Genomic DNA, 15,100 nt, shown 5'->3' with positions numbered 1-15,100 from the left:
TAATCAACAATCAAGCCAGATTAGATATTTTTATCATATGGTCACTAGAAAGAATCCTGTTAACAGAGGACTCGATTACTATTAAAGTAGATGTACATTAGTGTTCAACTAATTTTAAGCAATTTTGCTAAAGTTATCATTATGTTTACTATAAAGTAGAAGAATAAATTGAAATGTAATCTATATTTTATATATTACTATGATTGTCTATGGGGCACCTAGCTGACAAAAACAATTAAGAGCTTGTGGTATCGCTGAAAGAGTGGTGGCTTAAATCTACCCAGGGATGTGCCAGAAGAAAGGCCTGGTGACCTTCAGAAAGATCACAGCCCTTGAGAAATACAATCTTCCTCTAGTTCCTAAAGGTTTCCTCCCCGCTCCCACTACCATGACTCGAATTCTATCTTGCAAGACTGGCTAGACCAGAGGAGGTACACTGGTACAGATAGGAACTGAAAATACAGGGAATCCAGGATGGATGAGCCCTATAGGACCAGTGGTGTGAGTGGCAAAACAGGGAGGGTAAAGGGAGAATGGGTAGGAAAGAGGGAACCGATTACATGGAACTGTGTGTGACCTCCTCCCTGGGGGGCAGACAACCAAAAAGTGGATGAAGGGAGACGTCGGACAGGGCAAGACATGACAAAATACCCATTTATAAACTATCAAGGGCTCATGCGGGAGGGGGGATCGGGGAGGGAGGGGAAAAATGAGGACCTAATGTCGGGGGTTTCAATGGAGAGAAAATGTTTTGAGAAACGATGTACAAATGCGCTTTACACAATTGATGTGTGTATGGATTGGGATAACAGTTGTATGAGCCCCTAATAAAATGTTAAAAAAATAAATAAATAAAAATAAACAAAGATACAAAGATCACAGCCCTGATAACCTTATATAGATAGCACTACTGCTTTGAACACATGGGTTGTAATGAGTCAGAATTGACTTGGTACTAACCATTTCCCCCCCTTTCTTCTCTAAAGTCATTCTATTGGGACCTAATCAAGATATCAAATCATTCCATAGTTCAATCACAACACAATTATTACTGCAATCAGTTTTAAGATAACTAATCACTGTCTTTGAATTTCTGAATAACTTGAAACAGACTTTTGAATAAGTTACGGTGTTTCCGCTATAGGAAATCAAGGCTCAGAGAGGCTGATGGCCATGCTCAGAGACGTGACCGCTAAATTGGAAAGGTTGTGTGTTAATCTAAATTCACTTGACATCATGTTTTATCTACTCTACATGACCTGCCTTCTTAAAGTAATTTCCTTGGTAGCCTTTCTCTCTCCTTCCATAAAGAATTTTTAAAAAGGATCATTAAGATTAGATTTATGGGTCTGGGAACTCTCAAGACTGTGGCCCTAAGACATCCTTCAAACCTGAAACTGAATGCGCTTCTGGAGTTCACCTTCAGCTAAACAACAGGCAGGCATATGAAGTGAACAATGACACCGAGGAGAAATGTGCATCTCAGAACAATCAACCATACAAGACCAAAAAGGTAGCATTTGCTTAAAAACAAAAGTTCCGAAGGCAGAATGGGGCTGGAAGGAGGGAGCATGGAATGAGGAATCTAGAGAGGAAGGGGAAGAAGGCTGCTATGCTGGGGACTGAAACTCCGATCAGAAAACAAAATAGATAAAAATTTTGAAGGAGAAACTATTTTGCCCCGTGACTTACACACAAACCACAATAAAATGCCTTTTAAGGGGGACATTATTAATCATGCTTTACATGTGCACAAACTGAGATAATACTACTACTTCCTTTCTGGTCATTTAATACGCATAGGTTTAAGATACTTTGGTGAGCACTGACCTAAGCCAGAAGGAAGAGAACAGAGGAAACATAAATCAACAATCAAGCCAGGTTAGATATTTTTATCATATGGTCACTAGAAAGAATCCTGTTAACAGAGGACTCGATTACTATTAAAGTAGATGTACATTAGGGCTGAATTATTGTGAAATAGTAGTAATATGACAATTAAATCAAGGGAAATAGGAGTACTATTGAGGAAATTGAGAACTATTCATTATTAAATTTAGTCTTTATGACAAAGTATTTGGCTGATTTTGTGCCATAAACAAGTTGTTTAAAGTTAAAAACATCCTACGACATTTCTTACAGTGAATACTTTCATATATTTGTTTGTGACACAAGATTGTGATTTACACACCTGTGCTTGATTTTGATAGAAAAGCGTAAGGGAGAACTGGCCATAAGGTAGAACTGAGTTCCTGAGATGAAACCCTAAAGGCAACTGACTAATTTAATCCCCAGTCAAGAGGAGTGGCAAATTACATACTGGATTTAGAGGTGGCCTTGATCTGATAAAGTCCAGGATGATTTCATGTGCACTTTTTGTTAACCGAGGAGGAATATCACCATTCACCTGAAAAGAGACAAAAAGTAGGTTCACATGATCTTAAGATTATTATTTTAGGTTTCTGGGTATAGCTTTTATCTCAGCATGTGTGGCAAATTTACTATATTATAGTTGACTCTATTAAAGACACATCCTAAATCAATAAAATGGGGGAACAAATGGCTGTATGATTAAAAGAAAAATATGTAAAATTGAAATAAGTGCAAGTTCACTAAAGTGGAAAGCTGTATACGATTAATATTTTTCCCATAAAGTTTCTAAAACTATGAATGCCAACTGCATAAATAATATTTATAATACTAAATATTTTATAATTTAAAAACCTCACCTACATGTAGATCAGAATTCAGATTCTCGTGGAGTCTAGATTTTCTGGAATCACAGAAGCTGGATGAACCCTTGAAACTGCTGCTCTGAGAGAGAATCTTCAAATCTTAAACCAAAAATTATCCCTAGAAGTTTTCTTAAAACCAAACAATTGCTTAGCTATCCTAGTAAAGAATGTCTGTCTTGAGCGCTGTGAACTTTTAAGAACAATATGGGATCGGATGAAGAACAATTAGGTGAATGATGAGATAGGAAATACACTTTAGAAAGGGCTCATACTTTAGGCGGGGGCAGAGTTTATGTTACCAAGGATGGGTGAGAATAGTTGCACAACTCAAATGTAATCAATGTCATTGCATTGTATGTGTAGAAATTATTGAATTATGTTCTGCTGTGTATAGTGTGCAATAGAAAGATGGGGCTTTCCCATTTTTCCCATACAGAGTTATAGTCTTGAAAATTCACAGGAGCAGTTCTACCCTGCCCTACATGGTTGCTATGATTCAGCATAAACATAACAAGAATTGTTAAGAATGGTGCAAGAGTAGACACCTAACAACATCTTTTCATGTGCTTGTCCATCATTATGTATACCTTATTTGTTCAAATGTCCAGTCAATTACTTTGCTTATTTTCTGATGGGGCTGTTTGTCTTTGTTTTTTGAATTATAACCATTCTTTATATATTCTTGATGCTAAACCTTTATGAGAGATGCGATGCCCCTATTTTTTCTCCCAATAAATAGGCTCTATCTTCTGTTTCCCATATGCTTTTACTTTAACTTTGTTTCCATTACAATAGCAGGATTAAGAAATCGATTAATTGAGGCCAACATTGTAGGTTCCATTCCTAGAGAACACACATTCAGTTTCCTGACTAGTCGAAAACCGGATCCTATGTCCCAACTGCAAATGTGGGTCAGAGCTCACAGGGTGACAGCATGCCAATATGGATGCAACACCGGGAAGTCCTCGCCATTCTAAATTAACAGCCTAAATACCATTTTGTCCTGGGACGGTGAATTAGGTTAATCAAAATACAGAACACATCTTAAAACAATGATAAATGACTCCTGGGTGAACATAAATGAGGCACAATGCCTTATGTACATGAACCAATAAGCAAGCTTATTTATCGTTATTATATAATGTACCGTAGGTTGTTTATTTTTCCAGTGATGGACGTTTAGGTTGTATCCATCTTACTATTTTGAGTAGCACTTTGATGAACGCAGATGTGTACATATTTAATCAAATGTGGTTACTACTCTTAAATATGCATCAAATAGTGATTGTTGGGTCACATTCTATTCCAAGCTTTTAACATAAGTACCATACTGTTTTGCTTTAAAAAAAAATCATTTTACTGGGGGCTCATACAACGCTTATCACAATCCATATATACATCCACTGTGTCAAGCACATTTGCACATTTTTTGCCATCATCATTCTCAAAGTACCATACTGTTTTCAACAGTGTTTGTACCATTTTACAATCGAGGTTTATGGTGTCTCTACACTGTCACCCTCATTTGCTGTTTTCTGTTTTTAAATTTTGCTATTAATGCTGGAATAAGGTGCCATCTCATTGTGTTCTGATTGTTAATACTAAAAGGGGATTGGTTAGCGTTCATTTCCCTGGCTATAAGGAAGAGTGAGCCATATTGGAAGAACAGAAGAGGAAAACCTTGAGGATCTTGGGAGGGCATGTTCACAAACATCGTCTGAAATGGTGGGGGCTGCTGGGACCAGATACCTCACACTGTAGCATGGAGACTCAGAGGGGCAGCACTGAAACATGGGATACTTTCTCAATTCACTCAAGACTACGGAATTGTGGGCGGAGTGATAGGAGGGCTAGCTTCCTGGCCCATGGAAGTGTAGGCGAAGGGTCTACACAGCTGAGAATGAGAACCAGAGATACACTTGGCTCCTGGCTGAGGAGATAAATGATTGTGTGGTAGTCACATAATCTGTTGTCAATTTGAGACTGAAGAGTGAAGGGGTGGAGTTTAGTCTGTCAATCAAATCAGAACTTGATGACCTCATCTAGAGGCACTAAGGAGATAAATAGCTCGATGGAGGTGGAACACATGCTCACTCCCTGCAAGACATTACTGACACCGAGCCTGATGGAGATATGCTGATGCAGCCAGAGCCACATGGAGACCCACACCAGCGCTGAGATGCTTCTACTGTCATTGGATCCACAAGACTTTGGGTCCACTGTCCTGTGATCATCCTGTACTTGGCATCATTGATGTGTTTTTTAAGTCTGAAGAAGAATTTATAGATTGGTATTGAACACATGGGTGAATATTAGACATGGATTTGATCTGGACTGGGATGTTTTCTCAATATTCAATTGCTCTTGTCCCTTCATTGTATCCCTTCTGTGGGGGAATGTCCAATTGTCTACGGATGGGCTTTGAGTCTTCACTCCAACCCTCCTCATTCACATTGTTTGTTTTAGATCTTTTGTTACCTGATACCTGATCCAGTTGACACCTCATGATCATACAGGATGGTGTGCTTCCTCCATGTGGGCTTCTTCCTTCCCTAATAGATGACTGTTCATTTAACGTTAAGCCTGTAAGACCCCAGATGCTATATATTTTGATAGCCGGGCACCATCCACTTTCTTCACCACATCTTCTTATACACTCATTTTGTCTTCTGTGATTATATCGGGAAGGTGAGCATCAAAGAGTGGCAGATTATTAGAACAAAATGTTCTTATGTTTAAGGAGGCCTTGAGTAGAGGCCCAAAGTCGTCTGCTATCTTAATACTTAACATACAAATATATGTACATTGGCCTCTATCCCTTTCATTATAAATTAATATATGTACATATATACATGCCTATAGCTATACTTCTATAAATAGCTTTTGCTTCCTATTTCTTTCCTATATTTCCTTTTACCTTCCTCCTGTCCCACTATCTTGCTCACCGTCCACTAGGCTCTCAGTAATTCCTCTTGGATACTCTTTAACCCATTTTAAATTCACTGTAGTTTTTAGTACTTTATGATTTATTTTCCATTGAAGTTTTTCTCTGTTTTACTTTGTTGCTGTTAAAAAAAAGTATCTTTTTCTGTATATGAAATCCAAAATAGGAAAATCTACAGAGATAATAACTGGATTGATGGTTTATTGTGTGTATGGCAGGGAGTGTGGGAGGAAATGAGGAGCTAACAACATTCAATACAAGAAAGAAAACATGAAATTGATTGTGGTGGTGAACATACAATTCTTCTTAATGTAACTGAACTATTGAATTATGGGATATGAAAATTATAGGCTAGTAAGACTGTTAGCAACATATATATTCTTTCCTTGTTACTTACCATCACTTTTCGTAAAGTGTATCTTTTGGAGCGAATGTCATCCATTAGCATTTCATAAGGAGTGAGCTGATATTCAATAGGCAAAGGATTGTACTGTCGCTCTTGGACCTTCTTAAGTTTTACACCATTTCTTAAATCTCGCATCACCTGTACCCAGAATCGAGCCTGAAAGAATCAAGCATGGAGAGATATCATAAGCAAATCAAATAACACAGTTATAAAGAATAAGCAAAGAGCTTGGATTAGAAAACTATGAATAACGCAAATAAAAATAACATTTAAAACTGGATTTTAGAATATCAAGAGCTGACTAGAGCGGTTGGGAATCCACATACTCTACAAACTGAAAGGCCTAAGTTTAAAACCTAGTTCTCCCACGGTGGGATATTTCATTAATGGCACCATACTTGACCCCACCATTTGTCTACTCTCTGCTACATGGTATTGCTCAATAAAGAAGACAAGCATATTTTCTACACCAGGACCTGGGGTTTGCTTATACAATTTGTTTGGCCAATGGAATCAGTAGTGAGTATGGCCCAACCGAAGCATCTAAAATAGTGTATAAATGGGCTTGCTCTTTTGTGCCTCTGCTACTACTGTGCAAAAAGCATACCTATCTTATCATGCTTTTCCCAGAAAGGACAAGAAACATGTAGGGTAGAGCTACCAAACTGGTCCACAAACGAATGAGTAAAATAAACGCTATTTATTTCCACTGGGCACTTGGAATTTTCAGTTACACAGTATTTCTGTTGCTATAGTTAACTAATACCACCACACACTAACGTAATGTATAAAAGAAAATGGTACTTTGTAACTTGTTAAAAGATCAAAAATTGATATTTACTGCTCAGTACATAGGAAAAGCTCAAAACATACCAATTTTTATGATGCTACTTACCTTTGAACAAGTTATTTAATCTGTTTTATCTATTAAAATTATTGAAAGTAAATTATATATGGAAATATTTATAATAATATAAAACATTTTAATACAGGGCTTCAAAAAATTCATAGAATAGTGAATTAAGAGATAATGAAACTTATCATAAACTTTGTTAACCATATAATGAGTTATCTACTGTCGTAAAACAAATCAGTGTGCTATTTAACTGAAATGTTATTACCTATTCTATTAGTCTAGGTACTTTAGAGAAACAAATCCACAGCAACTCATGTATAAGAGAGTTTTACGTAAAGAAAGTGTGCATCACGAAAACATCACAACCCAATGCTGCCCAAGCCCACAAGTCCAACATTAACCCATTAATCCAACACCAGTCCACAAAGTCCTCCACCTCACAAAGAGGCAATGATGCCGACTGCAGGAGGAAAGCTGAGTCAGTGAACGAATAAACATCTCAGCACTAGCAGGGGTCTCCACCCGGCTGCTCCAGCACCCAGGGCTGCATCGGGATAGGTCCATGTGGCTTCTCCTTGGGTATGTCTTGTAGGAAGTCAATCTTGCAAGTTGAAGCAGGGAACTGCTAAGGCAGCTGCACCCTGGTGCGACCATCACAAAGCAAGAGACCCGAGAGGTAGAAAGGCGAGGCTCACCACCCATTTATCCCTCCGCCTTTCAATTAGCCCCACATGTGATTATCGGCCAGGTTGGCACAATTAACTAACTCAATCCACCCCTTGCCAACCTGGCACCTGTATATAATTCTTAGCTTCATAATTGCAATTAAGTAACACCTATACCTTAACCCTATAATCCTGTGAATTTTCCCCCTACCTATGAAAGTTTGTAAGCCAACCACTTCATGCCTTTATCTCCCCCAATTTTGGGTATCCAATTTATATACTGCCCACTTATATCAACCCAGTTCTCAGAGAAAACAATCATATTTTTCAACACGAAGCATCTTCATTCCAGTTGGAACCTTGTGAAGTCTGCATCCATAAGCAAAGTCAAATCCGGACAGGCCATCCATAAAGTCAGCAACAATATGCACCAGTTCACAGGCTCAAAAATCTCCAGCTGGTCGGGTTCTGGTCAACTCAATGTGGGCTGCCTCACTCAGCCTCCACAGGGTGCCCATTGGTCGCCTTGCCTTAGTCCATGGGCTCTCACCAACTCAACAAGCCTAGCCCCCTTAGGCTAGGTCATGAACCTTGGACCAGTCAACCCGCTCTCGTCTTCTCCTTTTTCCCCTATAAACCAAGTCCACAGGTGTCAGTCTCCAAACTCAACCTGTCTCTTTATTGCTGCATTTCTCCCACTTCCACTCAACAAGTAGATCCAGGTGGTCACCTACCAAGCATTTCAGCCTGCTCACAGGCTCCCTTTAACATTCAGTCCCAGAGAGGAGTTTTCTTCATGGTTGCAGATTTTTTCCAGCTACTGACAAAGACTACTGGTTCCTGAGTACTCCAAAGCACTGGGTGGACAAATATTTCCAAAGCTTTTTTACAGACATGGTCTAAACCCATTTAAAGATAAAATTTTAATGACTGAAGCAAGTGGACTAACAAACTTTCTATTTTCCTAACTTCACATATTTTCCCCAGAAAAGCAACCATGTAAATAGTGTGGCTTTATCTGCCCACTGGCTAAACAAAGAAGGAAAACTTCCAGGAGGGAGAGGTCAAACAAACATCTACTCTCTATCTTATGATTTGTTTCTTCAGTACCCCACTCCCAAGGTACAATAATGTATTAGTCTAGGTACTTTGGAGAAACAAATCCACAGCAACTCGTGTATAAGAGTTTTATGTAAAGAAAGTGTGCATCACGAAAACATCACAACCCAATGCTGCCCAAGCCCGCAAGTCCAACATTAACCCATTAACCCAACACCAGTCCACAAAGTCCTCCACCTCACAAAACAGAGGCAATGATGCCGACTGCAGGAGGAAAGCTGAGTCAGTGAACGAATAAACATCTCAGCACTAGCAGGGGTCTCCACCCGGCTGCTCCAGCACCCAGGGCTGCATCGGGATAGGTCCATGTGGCTTCTCCTTGGGTATGTCTTGTAGGAAGTCAATCTTGCAAGTTGAAGCAGGGAACTGCTAAGGCAGCTGCACCCTGGTGCGACCATCACAAAGCAAGAGACCCGAGAGGTAGAAAGGCGAGGCTCACCACCCATTTATCCCTCCGCCTTTCAATTAGCCCCACATGTGATTATCGGCCAGGTTGGCACAATTACCTAACTCACTTATTAAAATTAATATGTAGCTCAAACTGCAATATAAATCAGTTTCTCATAAATTAAGTAATGCACAGGGACTCAGGGACAGTTTAACACCCAAAAGTCCAGTAACATTATCCATCACTATGACAAAAAAAAGGACAAAAACCACGAGTATATCAAGACACAGAAAAAGCATGTGACAACATTCAACACCCATTCCTAAGTAAGACACTCAAGATAGGATTGGAAGGAAATTACCTCAATATAATACAAGCTATATATGAAAAGCCAACAGCCATCATTACAGTCAATGGAAAAAAGATGGAAGACTGTCCCCCTGAAAAAGGAAATCAGACAAGGCTGCCCCTTGTATCCACTTCTATTCAAAATCATTCTGGAGGTCCTAGCGAATAACATAAGGCAAAGGAAGGACATAAATATATCTGGGGAAAGAAGAAGTGAAATTATCATTATTTGTAGATGACATGATTCTATATGTTGAAAAATCCCCAAAATCCACATTAGGCGTGCTGGAAGCAATAGAGGAATTTGATAGAGTGTCAGGTAACAAGATCAACAAACAAAAGTCAATTGGATTGCCATATATACTGGATAACAACAAAGAAAAGGAGATCAAGAAGGTGGAACCCTTCACAATAGCCAAGCATAAATTGAGACTAAGGATATACCTAACCAAAAAATCAAAAGATCTGTACGAGGAAAACTATAGAACATTATTACAAGAAACCAAAAGTGACTTTCACAAATAGAAGAATATCACATGATCATGGATTGGAAGACTCAATACTGTAAAGATGTCAATCCTATCCAAGGTACTACATAAATGATAATCCCAATAAAAATACCAGCATCTTTTTTCAAAGAAATGGAAAAACTGATTACAAACTTCATATGGAAAGGGAAGAAGTCCAAAATTGGCAAAGAACTCCTCAAGAAACAGAATAAAGGAGGAGGGCTTGCATTACTTGACTTTAAAACCTATTATCCAGCCACAGTTGTCGAAATAGAATGGTGCTGGTATATAAGGACAGATACTTGGACCAAGGGAAAAGAACAGAAACCCCAGGAATAAAATCAGCAGCATACAGGCAACTAATCTTCAGTAAGGGCCCCCAAAGCACCAAATGGAAAGTGGATGTCCTCTTTAACAAATGGAGCTGGAAGAACTGGCTATCTACCTGCAGAAAAAGAAAACAATAACAACAAAAAACAATATTATTTTCTCACTCTACACACAAGAAATTCAAGGTGGATCACAGATCTCAAGGCAAAACCCAAAACTATTAGGATCAACAATGAGAAAACTGGGATAAACCTAAGAACTTTGGTGCCGGGAATACATAGGCTACCAGAAATAGGAAATGAGATACACACAGATGAAGCTAAAATAGACAAGTGAAGCATACTAAAGATAAAACACCTGTGTACATCGAAAGATTTCATCAAGAGATTAAAAAGAGAGCCCACAGACTGGGAAAAGATATTTAGCAATGACATATCAGACAAGGGGCTTATTATTAAAATCTATAAAACTCTGCAAGCCTACAATAAGTAAAAAATTAATTGTCCACTGAGGAGGTGGGCATAAGACTTGAACAGAAGATTAACAAGTGAGGAAATCTGATTGGCCAATAAACATATGAGAAAATGTTCTGATCATTAGCCATCTGGTAAAGGCAAATTAAAACAACTATGAGATACCACCTAACACCCTCAAAGACAGCCCAATTCAAAAAATCACAAAGCAACAAATGTTGGAGGGGTGGAGTGACATAGACACTCTCATCCACTGCTGGTGGTCTTGGATATATGTACAGCCACTATGGAAAACAATTTGGTGATATGTAAAACAGATGGAAATAGAGTTACTTTATGGCCCAGAAATCCCGCTACTGGGCATATACCCAGAAGAAATCATAAACAGACCACGACCAGACATCTGCACTGCAATGTTCACTGTGGCACAGTTCACAATTGCAAAGAATTGGAAACAACCTAAATTTCAATCAATAGACAAATGGATTAAAAAACTCTAGTATATACACACAATGGAGTATTACACATCCCTTAAAAGCAGCAATGAAAAAAAAAAAAAAGCAGCAATGAAAACATGAAGCATATCTTCTTATGGAAAGAACAGGAGGAAATTATGCTTAGTGAGGGTAGTCAAGCACAAAAGACAAGTACAAAGTGAGTCCACTGAAGTAAGTACAAACAGTACAATGAGTATAGAGAAAAATGAACATATCGCATAGTTTCCAGGTTAAGGACCAGGCGCGCGGTAGGTGTCAGACCAAACCCAAGGATGCATGTGCTATCATAATAAATAAGTAAATGAATGAATGAATTAGGTACAGATAGCAATGGGGCTGAAAGACATCTTTTCCTCCTCTCTTTTTTTTTCTTTTTCTTCTTTTCCTCCTCTCTTATGCCTTTAAGGCCCACAGAGGAAGGAGGAAACGAAAAGGATGGCATTGGGGGAGGAGGGTACTAATCCACCCATGGAGAGGGTATTGTTTATGTCTCAATCCTTGTGGATGAAGCACCTGCACAGAGCAGCCTATTAACAGAGAAGACTGTATGGCCGGCCCCAGCTCGAGTTATGATGTTCCCCTCCCTAGATGACAGCGATACAGAGGACAGTACTGAAGATAAAGTCTAGGGAGAGTGGCCGGTCTATCCCTCCACATAGGAACATACTATGTTAGTCGGGGTAGACTAGAGAAACAAATCCAGGGAGATACTCATATGTGTTTAAGAAAGAGCTTTATATAAAAGCCCAGTCCAGATCAAGTCCCTATATGTCCAATACTAGTCCACAAGTTGCTCTTTAGACCCACAGAGCCATGCAATACTGCTGAAGGCATGAAGGACCCAGGCCAGTAGGTGGAAAGTCCGTAGATCTAGTGGCAGTAGAAGGACCTCAGTGCTGGCGTGGATCTCCATGTGGCTCCTCCAGCTCCAATGTTCTGGCTCCATCAGTGTGTCTCCATGTGGCTTGTCAACAGGAATGTCTCGCTATTTATCTCCTTCACACTTCCAAATGTTGTCACCAAGCGGCGACCTGATTGACAAGCTAAACTCCACCCCTTCACTCTTAACAGTCTCAAGTTGACACCAGATTATGTAGCTACGACACATACTAAGAGGGAAAGAGAGAGACAGTAGACCTCATTTTGGTGAACAAGCCCTGAGGTTGACATTCTTGCTCAGAACAGTAGTTCACAGAGAGGACTGCAGAGCCGGCCCCAGCTTGAGACACGATGTCTCCTCACTAGATCAAAGTACTATAGAGGACAGCACTGAAGATACAGAGTGGGGAGTGTAGCAGGCCTGACCTCCCCCAAAGGGAGTAAACTAAGAGGAGAGTACAACAGATCAGCAATGGGAACAAAGCCACAAAGTACCAGAGGAATCCTGAAAGTAGACTTCTGAATCAGGGGTGGGGGGTTGGGGGGCTGGGGACAGCACTTGGCACCTCATCTGCACTGGTTGGGGGATATTCACAAAGGTCAGCAGTTAGACCTGGAACTATTTATATGTTGATGTTCTCTATCTATATAAGATAGGCAGGATAAGCAATCCCAAGGTGACAGCAATGAGACAGATGGGGGGATTAGGGGGAACGAAGGGCGAGCAGTATAACCTCACTAGAAGGGAACGAAAAGCAGAATTTTAGGTAAATGGATACACTGGATGGTGTAATGTATGGCAAAAATAATAATATATATTAAGGCTCAGGGAAGTGGTAGGGTGGGGGGGGAGGGATAATGGGGAGCTGATATCAAGGAATTCAAGAAATAAAATGTTTTGAAAATATTGATGGCAGAAGTTGTACAACTATGCTTGATCTAATGGAAATATGTAATAACATTGGTAAGAGCTCCTAATAAAATGTTAAAATTAGTTAAGTGTCACAGTTCATGATAATTTTGCATATATAACTGATGAAGATTCTCAAAAAATATCTTCAATAACAACTTGTGATTTTAAAAATGTATTTTAGGGAACGAAAAGTATGTTTGGAGTCTGATTAGGAAAGTAGTTGTACAATCATGTTTGACATGACTGTACAAATATGTACAAATATGGTATGACATATGTATTAGCTCTCAAGTCACAGCAAATAATTTGAAAAAAGCATTGAGCCAGGAATGAATTCTGGGCTCACACTAAATCTTAGCTCCAAATTAATAACAGTTAGTTCTTAAATCATGGCCCTTCTCAAGACTTACCTGCATGACATGTTCATTGAAGATAATAAGAGCGCTGATAATAAACAAAGTATGGTGAACAAAGTAGATGGTGCCCGGCTATCAATTGGAATAGTGCCTGGGGTCTTAAAGGCTTGTATTCAAACAAGCAGCCATGTAAGTGAGGAGTCAACTAAGTCCACACAGAAGAAGGGCACTAGCTGTGTGATCTAAAGATGACAATTACAAAATGCGAATATGGTGAAGAGAAAAGTAGCTAAAAGTACAAACACCCAATTTGTAGAAGACTATGGAGGACAGTGGGAGACAGAAGCCCTTCTGCAAGTTTAGTCAGACGAAGCCGCTGGCAGATCTGCTCTAGCCAAAGGCAAGAGTCCCGAACAGCCTTACTATCAGGCAGAGAGAATTGTAATCCTGTTGATGCTGGATCAAACGCGACACCTGGCCAGTTGACCTCCCTATAGACATGGCCTGAATTTGTACTGGGTGCCAGTATCTCTTAGTTGTTTCATGACAGAAATTGCTTCTCCGGATTTTTGAATGTTGATAAGGTTCTTCTCCTTCTTATGCATTGTTTGTATTTTTTGTTCTTATACTAATATGATCTTATTCTCACCACATTACTGCAATTTGCTTTTTGTTGTTTTCTGTTGGGTATCCCAGCTATGAAGCACAGGAGAGGTGAATACATAATGATAACCAATACAAGTGGTTATAGGGAATGTGAGGGGGTCAGCGGCCAATAGGGAGGGAAAGGGGATCTTGGGAATAAATAATAAAGGCAGGAGTGGGGAGGGAGCACTAGAACTGATTGTGAATGCATAACTCATTTTAAAGGTGATTTAAATTTAACCGTGGGGGTAGGGTATGGAGGAGAATGCTTTAAGATTGATGTGGTGATCAAAGACCCGGAACAAAAAATCTTATCACTGTGAATGAGGGGGAGCACAGAGTAGAGACCCAAAGCCCATCTGCAGACAATTGGACCATACCCTTACAGAAGAGTCACAATGAAGACACAAGCCAGTCAGGGTGCATGCAGTATAGCACCGATGTAACATACAACTTTCCTCTAGTTCTGTAATACTTCCTCCCTCCTACTATCATGACCTCAATTCTACCTTACAAATCAGACTGGACCAGAGCATGTACACTGCTACAGGGGATCCGGAGCAGATAAACTCCTCAGGACCAATAACGAGAATAGAGATACCATGAGGGTAAGGGGAAGGTAGGGAGAGAAAGGGGGAACCAATCACAATGATCTACATATACCCCCTTCCTAGGGGGGATGGACAACAGAAAAGTGGGTGAAGGAAGATAGCAGTCAGTGTAAAACATGGGGTAAAAATTATAAATTATCAAAAGGTTCACGAGGGAAGGAGGGTGGGGAGGGGGGAGTGGAGGATCTCATATGAAAGGCCCAAGTAGAAACAAAATGTTTTGAAAATGATGATGGCAACAAATGTACAAATACGCTTGACACAATGGATGGATGTATGGATTGTGATAGCCCCCAATAAAATGATTTTTGGGGACCATTTCATTAAAAGGATGTTATTTTATTTTGCAAGCAGAGTTATGTACATTTTAAAAATCATTTTATTAGGGGCTCATACAACTCTTATCACAATCCATACATACATCAA

General features: G+C 39.6%; 1 protein-coding gene across 1 annotated transcript in view; it reads right to left on the bottom strand.

Annotated features, from left to right (window-relative positions):
* Window positions 1-15,100, bottom strand: part of SPIRE1 (spire type actin nucleation factor 1) — a 173,840-nt gene that overhangs the window by 49,783 nt on the left and 108,957 nt on the right. The window contains exons 6-7 of the mRNA XM_045289059.1: window positions 6,077-6,241; window positions 2,321-2,407 (exon numbers count right to left, since the gene is read on the bottom strand). Coding sequence (XP_045144994.1) covers window positions 2,321-2,407; window positions 6,077-6,241 — 252 coding nt within the window. The remainder of the gene's footprint in view (window positions 1-2,320; window positions 2,408-6,076; window positions 6,242-15,100) is intronic.

Source organism: Echinops telfairi, unplaced genomic scaffold, assembly GCF_000313985.2.
Source record: "Echinops telfairi isolate 266 unplaced genomic scaffold, ASM31398v2 ScPeMD7_24;HRSCAF=84, whole genome shotgun sequence".
NCBI lineage: Eukaryota > Metazoa > Chordata > Mammalia > Afrosoricida > Tenrecidae > Echinops > Echinops telfairi.
The sequence above is the reverse complement of the archived record's forward strand: the minus strand, read 5'-3'. Positions and strand labels throughout refer to the sequence as shown.